The sequence below is a fragment of the Aspergillus pseudodeflectus genome, assembly GCF_044049435.1.
Source record: "Aspergillus pseudodeflectus strain CBS 756.74 chromosome Unknown BJX68scaffold_25, whole genome shotgun sequence".
Lineage (NCBI taxonomy): Eukaryota > Fungi > Ascomycota > Eurotiomycetes > Eurotiales > Aspergillaceae > Aspergillus > Aspergillus pseudodeflectus.
Window position 1 is genome coordinate 241,272 of NW_027263801.1, and position 16,236 is coordinate 257,507.

At 50.1% G+C, this 16,236-nt stretch overlaps 7 protein-coding genes across 7 annotated transcripts; 5 read left to right on the forward strand and 2 right to left on the reverse strand.

The window, feature by feature from the left end:
• Window positions 1-52: 52 nt before the first annotated feature.
• Window positions 53-3,180, reverse strand: BJX68DRAFT_238485 (putative C6 transcription factor). Its single transcript, XM_071040367.1, has 2 exons — window positions 2,256-3,180; window positions 53-2,189 (listed from the first exon to the last, which is right to left on the reverse strand). Exons 1-2 carry the CDS (start codon window positions 2,811-2,813, stop codon window positions 369-371), a joined length of 2,379 nt encoding a protein of 792 aa, XP_070898375.1. The 5' UTR covers window positions 2,814-3,180; the 3' UTR covers window positions 53-368.
• A 138-nt stretch (window positions 3,181-3,318) lies between these two features.
• On the reverse strand, window positions 3,319-5,173 carry BJX68DRAFT_238487 (putative mannosylphosphorylation protein (Mnn4)). The gene is given in 8 exon segments (XM_071040368.1): window positions 3,319-3,688; window positions 3,745-3,786; window positions 3,861-3,988; window positions 4,044-4,355; window positions 4,410-4,554; window positions 4,610-4,633; window positions 4,744-4,746; window positions 4,765-5,173. 8 exon segments carry the CDS (start codon window positions 4,911-4,913, stop codon window positions 3,595-3,597), a joined length of 897 nt encoding a protein of 298 aa, XP_070898376.1. The 5' UTR covers window positions 4,914-5,173; the 3' UTR covers window positions 3,319-3,594.
• A 1,181-nt stretch (window positions 5,174-6,354) lies between these two features.
• Window positions 6,355-6,743, forward strand: BJX68DRAFT_267549 (uncharacterized protein; the record flags this gene model as incomplete). Its single annotated transcript, XM_071045840.1, has 3 exons — window positions 6,355-6,397; window positions 6,455-6,632; window positions 6,701-6,743. 3 exons carry the CDS (start codon window positions 6,355-6,357, stop codon window positions 6,741-6,743), a joined length of 264 nt encoding a protein of 87 aa, XP_070898377.1.
• Window positions 6,744-7,177: 434 nt separating this feature from the next.
• On the forward strand, window positions 7,178-11,388 carry BJX68DRAFT_102000 (TMCO4 family protein). The gene is made up of 3 exons (XM_071035747.1): window positions 7,178-7,352; window positions 7,416-9,931; window positions 9,983-11,388. The coding sequence occupies exons 2-3, from the start codon at window positions 7,733-7,735 to the stop codon at window positions 11,297-11,299; spliced, it is 3,516 nt and encodes a 1,171-aa protein (XP_070898378.1). The 5' UTR covers window positions 7,178-7,352; window positions 7,416-7,732; the 3' UTR covers window positions 11,300-11,388.
• A 258-nt stretch (window positions 11,389-11,646) lies between these two features.
• On the forward strand, window positions 11,647-13,837 carry BJX68DRAFT_102017 (RTC4 family protein). Its single transcript, XM_071035748.1, has 2 exons — window positions 11,647-13,206; window positions 13,258-13,837. Exons 1-2 carry the CDS (start codon window positions 12,023-12,025, stop codon window positions 13,538-13,540), a joined length of 1,467 nt encoding a protein of 488 aa, XP_070898379.1. The 5' UTR covers window positions 11,647-12,022; the 3' UTR covers window positions 13,541-13,837.
• A 414-nt stretch (window positions 13,838-14,251) lies between these two features.
• BJX68DRAFT_267552 (alpha/beta hydrolase) lies at window positions 14,252-15,075 on the forward strand (the record flags this gene model as incomplete). The annotated part of the gene is made up of 2 exons (XM_071045841.1): window positions 14,252-14,656; window positions 14,740-15,075. The coding sequence occupies 2 exons, from the start codon at window positions 14,252-14,254 to the stop codon at window positions 15,073-15,075; spliced, it is 741 nt and encodes a 246-aa protein (XP_070898380.1).
• A 350-nt stretch (window positions 15,076-15,425) lies between these two features.
• Window positions 15,426-16,199, forward strand: BJX68DRAFT_238510 (DUF2462 domain-containing protein). The gene is made up of 3 exons (XM_071040369.1): window positions 15,426-15,604; window positions 15,746-15,830; window positions 15,962-16,199. Exons 1-3 carry the CDS (start codon window positions 15,552-15,554, stop codon window positions 16,091-16,093), a joined length of 270 nt encoding a protein of 89 aa, XP_070898381.1. The 5' UTR covers window positions 15,426-15,551; the 3' UTR covers window positions 16,094-16,199.
• The last annotated feature ends 37 nt before the right edge of the window (window positions 16,200-16,236 follow it).

The following is a 16,236-nucleotide window of genomic DNA, read 5'->3' on the forward strand; positions in this document are numbered from 1 at the left end:
TTGATTCAAATTGCGATTCGTGGGATTGTTTGAACAGACTCCGGAGAATACTGTTTAGGCTCTGGAGAATTACACGAAGATAATAGGATATAAGAAGCCCTCCGTGCCCTTCACTCGACTTTGGTGACTTTCCAGAAGATATTGTTGTATAGGATCATTTGAGAGGAGTTGGAGTGTAATAATACTGTCTATAAACTTGGAGAGGCGATGGTATATATAGAAACAGGATCTCGGTCGTCATGTTCAATAACCAGTGTTCAATCACAAACCAGAAAGACTCCATGACAACCGTGAAATATCCTCATACGAAGGCCCTCGTTGCGGGAACAACCGAAGACAGACGATAAGGCGATCCTCCCGTGCTAGGATCAAGTGATCCAACCCGTAATATCATCCATTGGAGGGGCCGGCATGTCTTGCATGTCAACCTGGAAATCCCGCAATACCTGGTCCCACTCTGGGTGGCTGATGCCAGGGGTAGATTGTAGTTCTGGGATAGCTGACATGGACAATGGAACAGTCGACGGCGGTCGTGGATGCGGTTGAGCTTGGTCAAGACTCTCAGGAGTAGCAAGCCAGTTGCCCTCTGGGAAGAAATCGTTGAGAAGATTGACCGGGCCTTGAGTCACATCGAAGTCCAGCGGGCCGTGAAAAGCGTCCGGATCCAGTGGGGGCGCGGCAGATATCAGTCTTGAGTGCTCAGGGAAATGCGATGAGAATGCCGACCCTATAGCGGGTCGACCCGACACGGTTGGAGTGGAAGTGGTGTTTTGGGCAGCACCCTGCTGGTTTTCCACATGAGCACGTAGTTCTGCTAGTTGCTTCTCTCTCAGTGCGCCGGCTCGTTTCATAAGCTGGGCAAGCGGTCGCCAAAGCATCCCTTTCCGCTGCTTCGCGGTGCGTAGCCAGTCGTCGTATACTGTCGTCACAGCTAGCCATGCACGATTCGTCAGGGGGCTCAACGGACGAACACAGAGCTCAGATAGGACCATGGCAATTGCGTGCCATTGCATATGAGTGTCGAACATCCAGCTCCATTTCTTCGTGTTTTCATCTTCCTTTACCAAGCGTGCAAACTCGGTAACTTCAATGGACGAGATAAACAAGCTCTCCCGAGACTCATTGCTTATTTTCGAGTCGTGATCAGAGCTAGTCATCGGATGATGGATGACCAGCCACATCTTTGTAAGTACTAGGCGGGCAACTGTCGCACTTACCCACTGTATCGGGTCGGTCATGTCGCAATGTTTCAAATATTGTTCCTCGATGTTCCGGTTGACAGTCTGCACAACATTCCCACAATTTCCGGCCATGTGCCCCGCAGAGGCACCATCAGGACAAATATAGGACACTCGCCGTAGAGCATAGCAGATATCACATCGTATGAGAAAGAAACTCATGTCCGTGAACTCCGTCCGTGCCTTCGGGCGCTCTTCCAGTTCTGGGTATATATCAGTGTCGTTGATATTCAGAGGAAGCTTGGTATCGAACATCTGATCATGAATCTGCACGTCGGTTCCATGATCCTCAGATGACCTTAGGTCGAGTAAGACAATGTGCCACCACAGCCTTCGACGCATCTCTGCGTCAAATGGTTTTAGACCAAAGTTATTCCCGTCTCGATGCAATCCAAGTCCCTGTGCCAGACGGAGTGCAAGAGCGGACATGGACCAAACGAATTTAGTATCGTCCTCTCGCCGGACAGCATTCAGAAATATTGCCAAAGCCTGCATTAGCGTCAGGCTTTGGGTGTTCATGAGGCCAGCTTTGGATAGAGCTTGTTCCACTGCGAATCTATAACGGCTGACAAGTGTATCCCGCGCCTCTCCTAGCTGGGCCATACATTGCTCATTAGACGTGCTAACAATGGCTGCAAAGTACATGGCAAGCACCAGAGCCTCGTTGTCTTTATTCAGATCATTCAGCACCCGGGCGGCCTGTGTGAAAAGCTGCTGAGCAGCAGGGCCATGAACTATGGGCAGTAGCGGCTTCACGTTCTCCGCGTATATCTGCCATAACACCGGCACCTTGCCGGGGGGTGGATGGAAGCTTTGAAGAGAACGTGCAATGGAATAGAAGCCGAACAGCATTCCATCGCGAGTGGTGGAGTAGTGGGAAGTTGGTCCGGGGGAAGTGTCGTCATCATCTCCAGACGACGAAGGATCAAGGATATCCTGCAGTTCTTCAATCTGGTATAGTGTTTAGTACCGCGCTTCTGAGGGGCTCAAAGGCAGGGAAACCAAAGAAGAACAGACCTCATCCCCAAGACTAGCCCAAAACCGATTGCTCACATATCGGCTCCGATTATCCTCAATCACCAATCGTCCGAACTCATGCTCTAGACTGGTCGGTTGATCCCGGCCAATCGATTTTGGGCATACAGTCTGGCCTTCGTTCCCAAATTTACTGGGCGGTTCACCACTTGAGCGATCACTACTCTGCTGGGATGGGGACGGCGCAGCCTGAGCATTTGGGTTTGTGATGGCCGATTCAACTATACTCTCGAGCTGTCGCAACCGCGAAAGAAGCTCTGCGTTCTCAGGGGGTGAACGCTTTGTCTTGCGAGGGGCTCGACCGGGTGGAGGAAAGATACATTCAATGCCTGCCCTGATGCAGTGTGAGCATGGCGATCTTTTGTTGCAACGAACCTTCCTCCGGCGACAAGTGATACAGCTCCTATGAGCTAGAGAGTCCTGAGAGGCATAGCTATGAGCCATTGGGGGAGGAACACCCTCGTTTCCGTCGCCTTTGGAGAACGAGGAAGGGTCGGATCCTGAACCGAGGCCTGGTTGATGATGCGGTGAGAAAGACATCACGACAGAGAATAAAGCAGCATCCACTCTGTTTCACGTTGTCAACAGGATGGGGTCATGGTAGGGACGAAGACACACAAAGTCCAGATCAGACGGGAAAATGTGAGGGCAAGCAGCCACGCAAGGAAGTCAGCATCACTTGAATTCCTCAATTTGGGTGTCTAAACAGCGCTGCCCGGATGAAACTTAAGGCCCGTCGTGCCATCCAGCTTCTAGCATCCAGAGTCGTCGACTCATAGTGGGGGCTAAATCTTGGTGGCTTTCTCGTTGCGGTTGCTCCCCGCACTACTTTTAGTTAACTAGTAGTTAACTAACTAACCTACAGCTTTCCCTCGCTGACTAATCACGATCAATTGGCAAGGACATGGATTGTTTACCGTTTTTAGAAAATCTATTGGTGATGGACATTACTCAGGCCTATCCATCACCGAAGTTGGGTCCCGGCGATGATATGAGTCGGTATCTACAAGAGAACAGTGCAGCGGACACACCAATAGAAGCGTAACAATAAGAAAGGTTTATACATTGATCCTAATTACATGGTATCACAGTATTGACATAGAAATGGTAACTCAAGTAGAAACCAGGTATATCGTAGCCATAGCCCCTGGAAAGGTGAGCCTGGAGGAAAGCCAAAATGGTATACTTCCTTCTAAGAACATAACGCCAGTCAACCAACTTCCAAAGTTTTGAACCTCAAGATGTAAACGCCAGATATGCAAAGGAGTTGTCATTATATGATGGAAACCGCAATCCGGTGTTGCCAGACCCATGAACAGTATTAATTGGCATCGTTGCCGTATAAACGATGAAGAGGCGTAGTACGTTTTGGTATAGCGGCGGCCGCCCGTCGTCGAGCTAGTAGTTTGTGGTTTCTTTAAGAGAAGAACTGTTAGCAATCTCAGATGCCTGAAACTAGACCTAAACTTACTTGATTTTCTCCCATAAGCTCGTCTGGCTGTTGAATTCGTGACTGCCAAAAAGGTCATTAGTTCAAGCTGTTGACACTCTACAGCTTGTAGATTTAGCAGTATTCTCCAGACATACCCTTGGTAGGTCGTTGTGCTCAGTGCCTTCGAGCCATATTCGTCCACAAGCAGTTTAGTATACGCATAAGGGACTTTGGCGGGAACATCTTCGAAATAGCTATTGCGAAGGGGAAAGATTTCGGATTCCTGAGGCTCATCAGAATCGTCCGTATGCGCAGGGATTCCAACCATGGCCACTCACGTCAAAGTTATGGCGATCCTTGCACATCAGAGCGCCGGGTTCACCTTGAGCCCGGCGTGCGTCATCCGCTCGTACAGCGGTGATATCGATGAATAATCCGGAAGAAGTATCAATCCACCGCCCATCTATTACGTTCGCTTTGTCGGCCTTTGATCGAATGACATAGTGCGGGTTGATTTCGAGGAGGTATGTCCGTCCGCCCTCAACATCAGGGATGTCGAAATGATGCTCGGTCATGTTATAGTAATCGGCAAGGAAGTGTATCACCGGCTCGGAGATTTGGACGTCAAGGTCATTATCCCATGGAAAGATCTAGGTTGGTTTAGCGAAGGTTATTGACACGGAGGCAGGCTCGAAGGATATCACCTTCTGGTTCCACCACCAAGCCAGAAGAGACCCGTGCATTATCCATGTTTCCGCACCCAGATCGGCCATCATCGATAGGTAAGTTTGGATAAGTGCTGATAAGTGAGGGAGGGTTTCTTCTTCGGGGAGGACGCTTTCTGCAAATCTTCAATGGAGTTAGTCTGCATTCAGATGGAATGGTTACAGTAACATATGCGCACCGTCCGTCATAATGATAATGGAAGCTAACGGGGATTGAGGTTAGTTAAGAGAATTGTTGATCATCAGGGAACTAAACATACGAGGACTCCTCTTATGGGCGGTTAGCACGACGAGTTCTGAGCGCAAGTTGGTTGAGCGCGATTGCGCGAATTGAGACTCACTGAAATATTTCGGCGCCCCTTCGCCTTCCTGTCCGCTATAAACCTTTGGCAGCTTATCTCTCACGTCGTCAAAAGTTACTTCGGCTTGGACGGATATCAGGCCGCACAAGGTGAGGAGAAGGGTAGAGGTCAATGACCGCATTGTGAAGCGAAACTACACTTCGAGTCGCGAGTGCTGTCGTCGTGTATCTTCGCTCGGGTTGCTGCGATTTCATACAGGGTACACGTGGGTTACACAATACGGGCACGAACAGAACCACAGGGGTTGGAAAGGGATAAGAATGCGAAGAAGAATAAGAATAAGAATTAGTACGGGATGGAGAGAAACGTGTAAGCTTAGCAAATACTGTGAGAGATAAGAAAAAGCATAAGTACGGGGTGACGAGTTATTAATAGGGAGAGTCAGAACAACTGAGAAACTTGGATGATGGCTGCTGCGCAGCCCAAAGGCCCCAAGCCTTCCATTTTCCAAGTTGTCGTGTGCTCAGTTTCCACCTCAAGCCGTGAGTGGTCACCTCTGTCCAGCCCTGTGGGCCCCTCGCGGCACTGCTGACAATCGTCCAAGCAGCGCTCAATCAATCCGTTTCCAGCAGAGTCATGAAATATTCGCCCTGTTCTCATTGAAGTAGGATGGTAGCTAAGTTCTCGAGGCTACTTCTCGATCATGTATCATCCCAAGTTCCAGCTTTGAAACCGTATGCATCTCGACAGCAGTTCTGACGCGAAACGAGCCGCGTCATAGTATGCCCAAGCGGCGCGCGGCTTAACATCATGCGGAGCACCATCGGTTAATCCGTCGATAGAACAATATTGTGAAGGCTCAGGAAACTTGCACTTCTCATGGAGTCTTGAGTAGCTCAGCAGTAGTACTAGTAGTACAATGCTACTGCGGAGTAAACTCTGATGTAATCGAGATTCTGTGCGCGATCCGTGTTACCATAACCTTTTAGAGCTTCCCAAAGTTACCAAATGGCTGGGCAAGCCACCCCGCCTAGTTAATGCGCCCAGGCCGCGATAAACGGGCGCCGGATCGGGCGTTTTCAACCTGATTTCGGGCCCCGGAGTAGTAAAAGAATGTACTCCGGAGATACAGGGATGTGTCAGCTAAGTATTTTGACCAGATTAACTATTCTTGCTCTTCCAATTTGACAGGGGAATCTTGGGGTTCTTAACTTACTTAAACTCCGCTGGATCTTTACCTGATCAGCCTTGAAAGTGATGATTTCACCAGTATAAACTCGGCAATCGGGAACATTATCCGATCCATGACTCGGATGATGTTCACAATTAACCTTGAAGAGAATTTGTGCTACCTAGCCAAACAACTACAAGGTCCGAGCCTTATTGTGATCAGACCATAATGCAGCTCGCATCCTTGGAAATGGCGAGCGCGCGTTTTCTCTTCAAATACCATACTTTACCATTATAGAGCCACGAGTGTGGCAAACCATATGACGAATAATTTCATCAATCTCAACGGACCTTTTAAAACAGCATAAAATTACCATGCCTATTAATACTAATCTAGTAGGAGACGACCAATATCGACATTACTACACTCGAGTAGCCCAGCAATATACAACATGCCTCATCTTCCAGAGTTATCCAAGAAGGAACCGTCAACGAGTAAGCTATCGTCCAATCCCATATTTTCCCACGGGTATTGCTAACTGAGTATAATAGAGGAACTTCTTGACAAGTTCAAAACGAGGGATAGTAATATCGGAGAGTCCGTTGCAAGCCCCGAGTCGCGATTAGCGGAGGGGATGCATTACGATAGAAACAAGGCTCCGGCTCTACAGGATATGGAGAAGGCGAGATCGGAGAAAGTCGATGTAGAAGGAGGAGCTTCGAGGAGTGTGTATGTATCTGCCCCAGCCTGGTCGGTGTACGGTAGTTGGGATTCAAGCTGATTGTTTTCTATTACAGTGTTGATAGTATCAGGAGGCACAATCCGTCTGGAGTCGCCTAGACCACTTCAATTGACGAAAAGCATTTGAACAGTCTTGAGGATAACTGATTATGAATCTTGTACAAGTACAATTGATATCTTTTCAAGCAGAATATGGAGAAGTTGCCTTGAAAGCTCAAGATCTAGCAAATCGCATGCACCCAATGCACGGACATATCCCCATACGCATATGTACTCCAAAGGATCCCAGGCTCTTGACCTACCTTCATTGTTCTCTTTTTTTTGAGAGAGAGAATTTCTACTTACTGGAAAGCCTTTCCCTCGTGTAAAACAGCGCCATATTGAGTGTGCTTTCTGAGCTACCTAAAAATTCTGAAGTCAAAGTTCAGCACTCAATGAGCCCACGATATACTATGCCCGATATTAATCTAAGAAGAGAAAATATTCGTTCATCCTGATCGCTGTTTCAAGCTCCCACCAGTTCATGTGTAGTTTGATATTGATTAGTTGGAGGAGATGATTGACGTGATCTTCAGTTGTCCTTGAACCCCACGGATGCTTCGTGGATCGCCGCTTTCAGAGTCGGACCTCTTTCACAAAGATCACGCCGCACTGCTCCCGACCAGAAAGCTCACCCCGAATAGGTTTGGCATACGTATTTCTCAAGAGGTAGGCGTCTAACAGGTTCGATCTTGGGCTTCGTATCTTTTATGACCTGTACTGACCATCAAGTTGTCCTCTTGTCAGTCTCCGCCGCCAACCCCCTGTCAGCCGTTTTCCAGTCTTGAACCCACCCCCTATTCGGATCCACCTACCTCCCACCCCAGGCTCGGACTATTTGACTTCGGAGATCTGTCCTCCACTTTGCGCTCGATCAGACGACGCTTTATCGAAGTCCGGGCCACCACAAACGCATCCTTGAGGTTTCGGCTTGCTTTTGCCCGGATGGGTCGTAGTTTGGCCTCAGATTGCAGACGGGGGTACCAACCGGGAAAAATACAGGGTTAGAACATTTTGAAGACGACGTCTGGATCTCCCTTCGATGAAGTATGAGCTCGGGCCCGGCTGCCACCGTCGACCCCTCTGGCGACCCCTCTGGCGACCTCCCTGTCGATCAGCCCTTGCCTCCCTCGGACAATTCACCGCAATCCATTCCGAAGACCGCAGCTGATACATCCAACGATGACCGTCAGAAAGAGAACACAAGCCTCCGTCAGGATTCCCTGGTAGTTACAGAAGGTGCCGATAATAGCGCAATCAAGCATGAGGAAGTCGACGATTTCGGTTTACCGATACGATCGCGGCCGAGGCCAGCTCGGCAGAGGACAGAATCGCCTGTCGATGACACTCAATTCCATGATGCTCAGGAAAGTGCCACCGGTACTAATGATATTAGCGCAACCGTCGAGTCAGAGACCCGTGGGAGTCTTGTGGTTGAAGAACCGCCTCAGACCAAGAAACTCACAGAGAATAGTGCAGGGGAGGAGGCCGTGCAACGCCCTACAACGCCCAGACCGAGCGAGTTCCGGACCTCAACACAGTACGGAGTGAAAGCCTCCACAGTCGAGAAACATGCGCCGGACAGCCCGTCCCCCAATTCCGAACGAGACCCTCCTCCTGCGTATACGGAAAAGCCAACCCAAGATGGCACCAAAGACATCGACTCGCCTCGGGCCGCACACGTACCGCAAAAGGATATACCAATGTCGGAATGGTCACATCAACGACTTCATGAACACAAGGACAACAAGAATGATCACGAGCAAGAAGCAAGCGACGACGACGATGGAGACTGGAAAGAGATGCCCGCTATCGATGAGTTCGATTTCTATGATGACTATGGGCGATTAGTTGCCCGCGGTGCGAAGCAGGAGGACAACGAAGCTGTTTATGCGGGACTGGGAGGGGCTGGAAACGGGTACACCAGGGTCCAACTTGACGACGATGCCGAATCCGTCAACAGCTTGGATGAAGACACGAGTTACCTTTTTAAGGAGTCACATGCTACGGCTGCTGGCATTGAGGGAGAGGAACTACGTGATACATTGAGCCAGCTGCAGGCTACGAAAGATCTCTTGACTGAAAGCCAGAGGATAGCCTATGTCGGAGCAACGCGTCTGACCATTTTCCAGATGGTTCGGGATATGGAGAGAATTCTGGCAAGCAAGTCGACTCGTAAGAGCAAGCAGAAGGCCATCGATTCAATGCGAGGATGGGGCCAAGCAATGATGGCTAGGCTGTACGCTCATATGGAAATCAACACTGCGGAACAGGTGATGATTGAACAACTTGCAGAACACGGCGTGCAGCCGGAAGACCTTGTCCGACCACTCATGGAGAACGCTCGCGTCAAGAACCCGATGGCAGAGAAGGCTAACACACCGAAGAAGTCTACATACTCGAGAACTTCGATCAATCAAACGGACGGAGATCGCAATAGCTCTACAACTGAGGTTGACAACTTGTCCGAAGGTACAGCTCCTCCACCTTACGAGGTCAACCAGGAAGGAGACGTGCCGGACGTCCATACTCCATCAGAGCTACCAACGTCTGAGAAAATCGATATCGATATTCGATGGACGGTGCTTTGCGATCTTTTTCTAGTCCTGATCTCTGATGCAAGCTATGACTCGCGATCGCGGACATTGCTGGAAAGGGTAGGAGCTTCTATGGAGGTTTCATGGTTACAAATCGCTAAATTCGAGAAGCGCGTCATTGATGCGCTTGAGATGCAAGAAGCTGCGGAGAAGGAGACCTGGGACGAGTCCGAGCACATGGAAAAGCGCCGCAAGTCGGCACTGAAAAGGAAGTACGTTATTATGGGCTTGGCCACTGTTGGCGGAGGCATAGTTATCGGGCTTTCAGCAGGCCTTTTGGCCCCCGTCATCGGTGCTGGTCTCGCCGCGGGATTCACCACCATCGGAGTAGGTGGTACCAGTGCCTTTTTGGGTGGAGCCGGTGGTACAGCGCTTATTGCATCAGGAGCGACATTGACCGGGAGTACAATAGGGCTGAGAGCGTCCCACAGACGAACGGGGGCCGTTCAGACATTCGAATATCGGCCGCTGCATAACAACAAGAGGTTCAACCTGATTGTTACTGTGTCTGGGTGGATGACAGGAAACATTGATGACGTGCGGCTGCCTTATAGCACCGTCGATCCTATAATGGGAGACATCTATTCGGTCTTGTGGGAGCCTGAGATGCTGAAAAGCATGGGTGAAACCATCAATATCCTCGCGACAGAGGTGCGAATCAGCTGCCTATCTCCCGTATCTGATTACTGACAAAAGAAACAGGCTTTGACGCAAGGACTACAACAAGTGCTTGGGAGCACTATCCTCACAGCTCTGATGGCCTCGTTACAACTGCCTCTCGTCCTTACGAAGCTCTCCTACTTGATCGATAACCCATGGAACGTTTCACTCGCACGTGCAACTGCTGCTGGGCTCATCCTCGCTGATTCACTGATAGACAGAAACCTAGGCAAGCGGCCAGTAACACTGCTAGGATATTCCCTCGGTTCTAGAGTGATCTTCTCTTGTCTCAAAGAGCTCGCAGACAAGGGTGCTTACGGGCTTGTTCAGAATGTCTATCTTTTTGGTTCCCCATTAGTGGCGAATAAAGACGAGTATACCAAAGCACGAGGGGTAGTCTCAGGCCGGTTTGTCAATGGGTACTCGTCCAACGACTGGATCTTAGGGTACTTATTCCGAGCCACTAGTGGTGGTATCATGAGAGTAGCTGGATTGGCTCCCATTGAAGGCATTCCAGGTCTTGAAAACCTTGACTGCACCAAGCTTGTCAACGGTCACATGGACTATCGTGCGGCCATACCTCGCCTTCTGAAGGCTGTTGACTGGGAAGTTTTGAGTGAGGAATTTGCCGAAATCGAGGATCCGGACCCTGAGAATCACGGCGAGCGGCAGAGGGAGCTTATCCGTGAGATTGACGAGGCCCGTCGAGAAGCAGAGACCAAGCCAGATAAGAAGCGATTTGGCCTATTCAAACGCGGAAAACTCGCTCAAAAGAAGGCCTGGGAAAACTACGAAGTTAATCAACCCGAATCGCCGAAGACACCGACCGATTCCAACGCAGCCGGAACCGTTTTATTCGATATCGACGCCATTCGGGCTGAATTAGCTTCGGAGATGATTGAAGTCAAGCAGCTTGAGTCCACTCTACCGCCTATGAAACTTGATCTTAATTCTCCACCCCTCGCATCTCCTGCGACTCCGGCATCTCTAGAGGAAAAGGATTCCAAGGCGCGATTGTCAGCTACGGATTCCCCCCGACCACCCACAGTACCATCACCTAGCATTACTCCTGCACCGCGCACACGATCTCCTCCGGAAGAAGATGAAATACAGATGACCTTTGAATCGTCCTATCATGAGCCGCCTCAGCGCTCTTTCTCTTCTTATGAAACCCCGACATACAGCACCAACGATTCCTATAGCTCTCGACCTGCCCTTCGTTCATCCCTGACAACGCCGGGCGTCGTTGGTCTTGGTGCTGCTGGTACAATTGGCGCCGGCGCAGTAGGCGCACTTGCTCTAGAAGAAAACGCCTGGGCGGAGCAAGGCGAAGACGAAATTCAAATGGCCTTTGAGTGATGATGAGCTATGACTGTATTTGGGGTTTACTAGACCGAAGTCACTAGACTTTTGCCCTCCCTGTTTGACTCTTTGATGGTTTCAATGATTTATTTTCCTTTCTCGTTAAGGGCCCCACGAGCGTTTGGAGTTGTCGGTTTCCTGCATTAGCATTGAGATTGCTTTTCTTGCGCATATTTCAGGAGAATATATATTTGCCAGACTTGGATTGCGAAAGCCTTTGAAACCTTATTATAGTCAATTCCACCAGTATGTTCTCAGTAACGTTCTCACATAGCGTACGCAAAGTCTATACAGTGTAGTAACCATGGGTTCGGCGTCCGGTGAGGCAACTCGAAAATGAAATGCGGAGAAGCTCCTGAGAGCGTGTCGCCCACGCGTCTCCTCCCAACTCTAACAGCTCCTTCTTGAATTCGCCCTTCTACTCCCACAAAGCCATTGAACGGCTTCTCCAGGAGCTCTGCTACCCCTCGTTTCTGCCAATTCTACGGTTCTCCTCGTCTTACCCACTCTTTTCCCATCCTTTCCAGCTGCCTGTGGTGAGGGGAGGATTTCATTCTTTGCGGACGGGCGCAATCAAACCATAGAGCGTCTGACGGTCGATTTTGGATTTTGGTCTCTTACACACACTAATCTTTCATCTCTTGAAAAGCGGTTGCAATCTTGCGAACTCAGCTCGGTTCTTTCTGCAAGTCGCCGTCCCCGCCCCTCTTTCCCCTCACGATGGTGAGCCTCCAAGCGAGGCAAGACTCGAACCCCCTAGAGATAGACGATTCAGCAGATGACGAGTCGCCCCTCTCAAGCGTGAACGAGGATTTACTTGACAGTGACTTGAGTGAATTCTCACAGACTACGCCGCGCAAGCCCCAAAAAGCAAGCACGCAGACCAACTCAATTCTCCCGAAATCCTCAAGACCCGAACCCGCGACAGACGATGAACCACTTAGCTCAAGTGACGAGGAGCCAGACCTCCCAGACGATGACGATGATGGAATCACGCCTAGGAAGAAGCGACAGGCAGGGCCAACATTAGAGGAGAAACTTGCGCGGAAAAACAACGAAGAGAAGGAATTCAAGTCGCCAAGCTCGAGTCGCAAGCGCACCATGAAGGATATGCTTGGCTCAGACGATACAAGAGAGGATATGTTCGATTTTATCCGGCCGTCGCAGCAGAGTTTTAAGTCAAAGAGGCAGAGCTATTCCAAGTTTCGGAAAACACCTAGTTCCAGTATGGCAGGCCCTTCCTCGAGTGCGGCGCGGCCCAAGTCAGCGTCGGGGCCGGCTGCGAAAAAGTCAGAGAGTCCTAAGAAGGAGGAAGAAGAGGAATCTAAAGAGGAGATCAAGTTCATATTCCCTCCTGAGCTTCCGGATCCTGCCAGCGCGTCTAGCTTCTCTGTTCCCACTTCATCGGCCAGAGATCGTGGTATACCGGATACAGACGATGAAGATGATGATTCTGTTCTCAGTTCTCCGAAGAGCTACCCGTCTCCTAACGACATAATGAATGACGCCGACGAAGACGAAGAGGAAGCTCCAAGGGAGTACCTATGTCCCATGTGCAACGAGCCGGTGGATCCAGGGCTTTTAATCAAATTCGAGGCCCAGCCAAGACAGCGATTCAGGGATCAACAAGCGTTTTGTAACTCCCATAAGAAGTCCTCTATAGAGGATCAGTGGGTAGCAAAGGGTTATCCTACAATTGATTGGGAGAATTTCGATGAGCGAATACAAGCTCATTTTAATGACTTGGAGAAACTTTTGGCACCCGGCAGCTCGTCATATTACAGGAATGTTTTGATCTCGACATTAAAGTCAGGCAAAGCGAAGAATTTTGCCCTCACTTTGGCAGGCGATAGCCTGGAGACCATATCATGCGGGTACTACGGCACAAGAGGTTCTGGTATAATGTAAGAGCTTTCTTTCCAAGATGCTATGTTCATGAGGCTAAAATATACCAGGTTAGACGCAATTACCGCTCGATTCTCACGAAAACTCACCCGACTAGCTAAAGAAGACAAAATCATCACTCAGGCAGGCCCCGTTGGCTACTCGCAGTCAGTCCTGGTCCCTGAGCTAGCTGTCCGCCTAATCAAAGAGGACATGAAAGTCGACGAAGAAACCGCCCGACAGATCATGCGCGAAAGTATCGACCTTGGCGAGAAAGTGAACTTTGCTCCCAACGATACTGTGCATGTCTCAGAAGAGGAGATGGGGACAGCAGATGGGGAAGGAGAGCAATAGCGTTGGTCTTGGTCGTTGTCTTTGGTGTGCAGAACGAGCCCGCTCAAGCGTTTGCATCGCATATTCTTATCATGTTGTACTATACCTAGGTAGCCTTTGGACTGTTTGCTCGATACCTTTTTCTTTCTTAGTCCTACATGTTTGGCTGTTGGTGGTTGACTTCTGTACATACATTGTATGTACGAGTGTGCTATTGGTCTCCTAATTGCATATCTAGCGATCTATAGTTATTATTGGCATTGCATGCTGGACAGCTCCATGAGCTGAGTTGAAACCAAAAAAGTGAGGTAACGAGACGAGATATAGTACTCCACTTCGCGAGGCTATTCTCCCATTGGTCACCTCGTCTCTCTCCAGAGTCTTCTCAAAGCCGCGCAAGTATATACCCACCAGGCTATGTACACAAGCCCAGCCTATGACCCACCCCCGAGTCGATTCTTGTATTTCGCTCGTGTTACGCCCTATCAGCTCGTAGGGTTTCAATACGTTCTACCCAACCAACTCAGCCATCCCGATGTCGTGGTTAGCCTACCTCTGCAGGGTGGATTCCCGCCTACACGGAGGGTGTCCTGGGTGTAGGTATAAAAGAGACCCAATTCCTTGCTTCTTTTCTCTTCTCTTAGGGATATACTGAAATACATCTACGGAGTACTAACCGCTACCGAACCACGCCGACACACAGCAAACAATCACAACTTGACCAATTGCAACATGCCAGACCGAAAGCCAACCCTCATCTTCGCCCCCGGCGCCTGGTATCCCGCTACGGCATTCACGCCGTTAACGGCCCTCCTCGAATCCGACAGGTATACATGCCACACAGTCGCCTTCCCCTCAATCCAACAGGCCACGACTGTGACAGATCTCTCAGCAGATATCGCTGCAGTCCGCGCGCTCGTCGAGCTGGAAGTTGAGAAGGGGAACAAGGTTGTGATTGTCGTGCATAGCTGGGCAGGGTTGCCGGTGAACAGTGCGCTTGAGGGGCTGGCGAAGGGAGCTGGTGGAAGTGGAGGTGGAGTAGTGAAGCTCATCTTCATCTCAGCGTTCATCCCTGAGCTTGGACAGAGTCTGATCTCGGCGTTTGGTGGGGAGCCTGCGCCGTGGTATGTTCGAGATGTATGTAACCCCTGCCTTCCTTGTCCCTGATATCCTATACGGAACGAGGACAAGTTGCTCCCGCATACTGACACTCTATACAGGAAGCCAACGGAACCGTTTCTCCTTCCACGCCATATGACCTCTTCTTCCACGACGTCCCAGGTGGCGAGGAGTGGGCGGGAAAACTCCGCCCGCACGCGTGGGCGACAAAGATCTCCCCAGCGACGGGAACGGCGTACTCATGGATTCCAAGCTCGTATCTATTCTGTGAGCAGGACCGGGCAATTCCAGTTGAGGTGCAGAAGATGATGGTTGAGCAAGCGCGGGCGCAGGGTGCGCAAATTACTACTGAGAGTATTGCGACGGGGCACACGCCGTGGTTAGTGGATGCGCAGCGGGTGGCGGGTTATATTCGGAGGGAGATCGGGGATGCTTGATTCATGAAGTTATTTTGCCTTCGCAGTAGGAGCCTGGCTTTAGAGTTAATTGGACTTTTGGCGCGAGATTCCTTTGAGGGTCTTCGACCAAATATCCGCGGGTGACGAAGCCCAAGAGGTAACTGACTTGAACTCTTCTAGCGGAGGAAAACAGTCACCACAGGAGACATTATTACTGCGTCTCTTTCGTATAGCTAGATAGAGGTAAAATTCAATGGTTCAAAGGTAGAAGCAACATAGATGCGAAGACAGTCGTGTTAGGTATTGCCAATACTTCAGATCAACAAAGGTGGAGACTAAAAACAAAGTGGTGGACGGCGCGACCGCGCGGAGATCTTGGCCACCGCCTCGGGCCAGGCACTGAGGCAGATTATCTAATCATCAAAACTTTCTGATCCCCTCCTGTGAACACACCTAGTATCTGGTCTCGTTCATCTTGTGCTGCTGGCAGTGCATTTAGCATCCGTCTATTGAAAATGACACAAGGAGCGCTCAAGAAGGCGAAAGCCGGCACGGCGACGTCAAAACGGTGAGTGCCCGACACCCATCTTCCATATCTCGATCTGCGCCGATTTTCTTCTCCGATGCGATGGTTGGGACAGGTGGAACGAACGATTTCAGGCTTAATGCCAAAATTCAGACATGAAGCTAACATTCAACCCATGAACAGGCCCTCGGCCCTTGGCCCCAAGAAAGGGAACCGGACGATCGCACCGAAGAAGGCCTCGTTGATCAAGCAGCAGAAGATGAACAAGGTATGGACGGATGCCTCGATTACGCAGACCATTCGAGTGCTCAGACTAGTCTCTCTCTCCGGGACTGGACTACATCCGTTTGGGCTTGTTGTTCAAGTGGAGGGCCATGTGCTAACGCAACTCGCTTGCAGAAACTATCGGCTGGACTTGTGGCGAAGACAGAGCGGAGTCTTGCGCAGAGAGCTGGACATCTTGAGATGTTGGCTGGAGGAAAGAAAGATAAGAAGGCGGCTGGTGGGAAGGAAAAGAAGGGAGGAAAGTAAGGTCTTGAGCTTGGATGGGAAGAATATGTGCTGTGGTATATCTGGGCGCCTTTACATTGCAATGGGCATGTTCGATGCATTGGGTTGGTGTTAGTCAAAAGTGATATGATTAATGAAGTTTGATACCCGTCTATATCTGTGTT

Coding starts and splice junctions, on each gene's coding strand:
- BJX68DRAFT_238485 (XM_071040367.1), bottom strand. CDS start 2,813: ATGTCTTTCTCACCGCATCATCAACCAGGCCTCGGTTCAGGATCCGAC. Junction 2,190..2,255: donor GGGCTAGTCTTGGGGATGAG/GTCTGTTCTTCT, acceptor ACACTATACCAG/ATTGAAGAACTGCAGGATAT.
- BJX68DRAFT_238487 (XM_071040368.1), bottom strand. CDS start 4,913: ATGCGGTCATTGACCTCTACCCTTCTCCTCACCTTGTGCGGCCTGATA. Junction 3,989..4,043: donor AGGATCGCCATAACTTTGAC/GTGAGTGGCCAT, acceptor GATGAGCCTCAG/GAATCCGAAATCTTTCCCCT. Junction 3,689..3,744: donor AGCTTATGGGAGAAAATCAA/GTAAGTTTAGGT, acceptor CTTCTCTTAAAG/AAACCACAAACTACTAGCTC.
- BJX68DRAFT_102000 (XM_071035747.1), top strand. CDS start 7,733: ATGAGCTCGGGCCCGGCTGCCACCGTCGACCCCTCTGGCGACCCCTCT. Junction 9,932..9,982: donor TCAATATCCTCGCGACAGAG/GTGCGAATCAGC, acceptor CAAAAGAAACAG/GCTTTGACGCAAGGACTACA.
- BJX68DRAFT_102017 (XM_071035748.1), top strand. CDS start 12,023: ATGGTGAGCCTCCAAGCGAGGCAAGACTCGAACCCCCTAGAGATAGAC. Junction 13,207..13,257: donor ACAAGAGGTTCTGGTATAAT/GTAAGAGCTTTC, acceptor AAAATATACCAG/GTTAGACGCAATTACCGCTC.
- BJX68DRAFT_238510 (XM_071040369.1), top strand. CDS start 15,552: ATGACACAAGGAGCGCTCAAGAAGGCGAAAGCCGGCACGGCGACGTCA. Junction 15,605..15,745: donor GGCACGGCGACGTCAAAACG/GTGAGTGCCCGA, acceptor ACCCATGAACAG/GCCCTCGGCCCTTGGCCCCA. Junction 15,831..15,961: donor AGCAGCAGAAGATGAACAAG/GTATGGACGGAT, acceptor ACTCGCTTGCAG/AAACTATCGGCTGGACTTGT.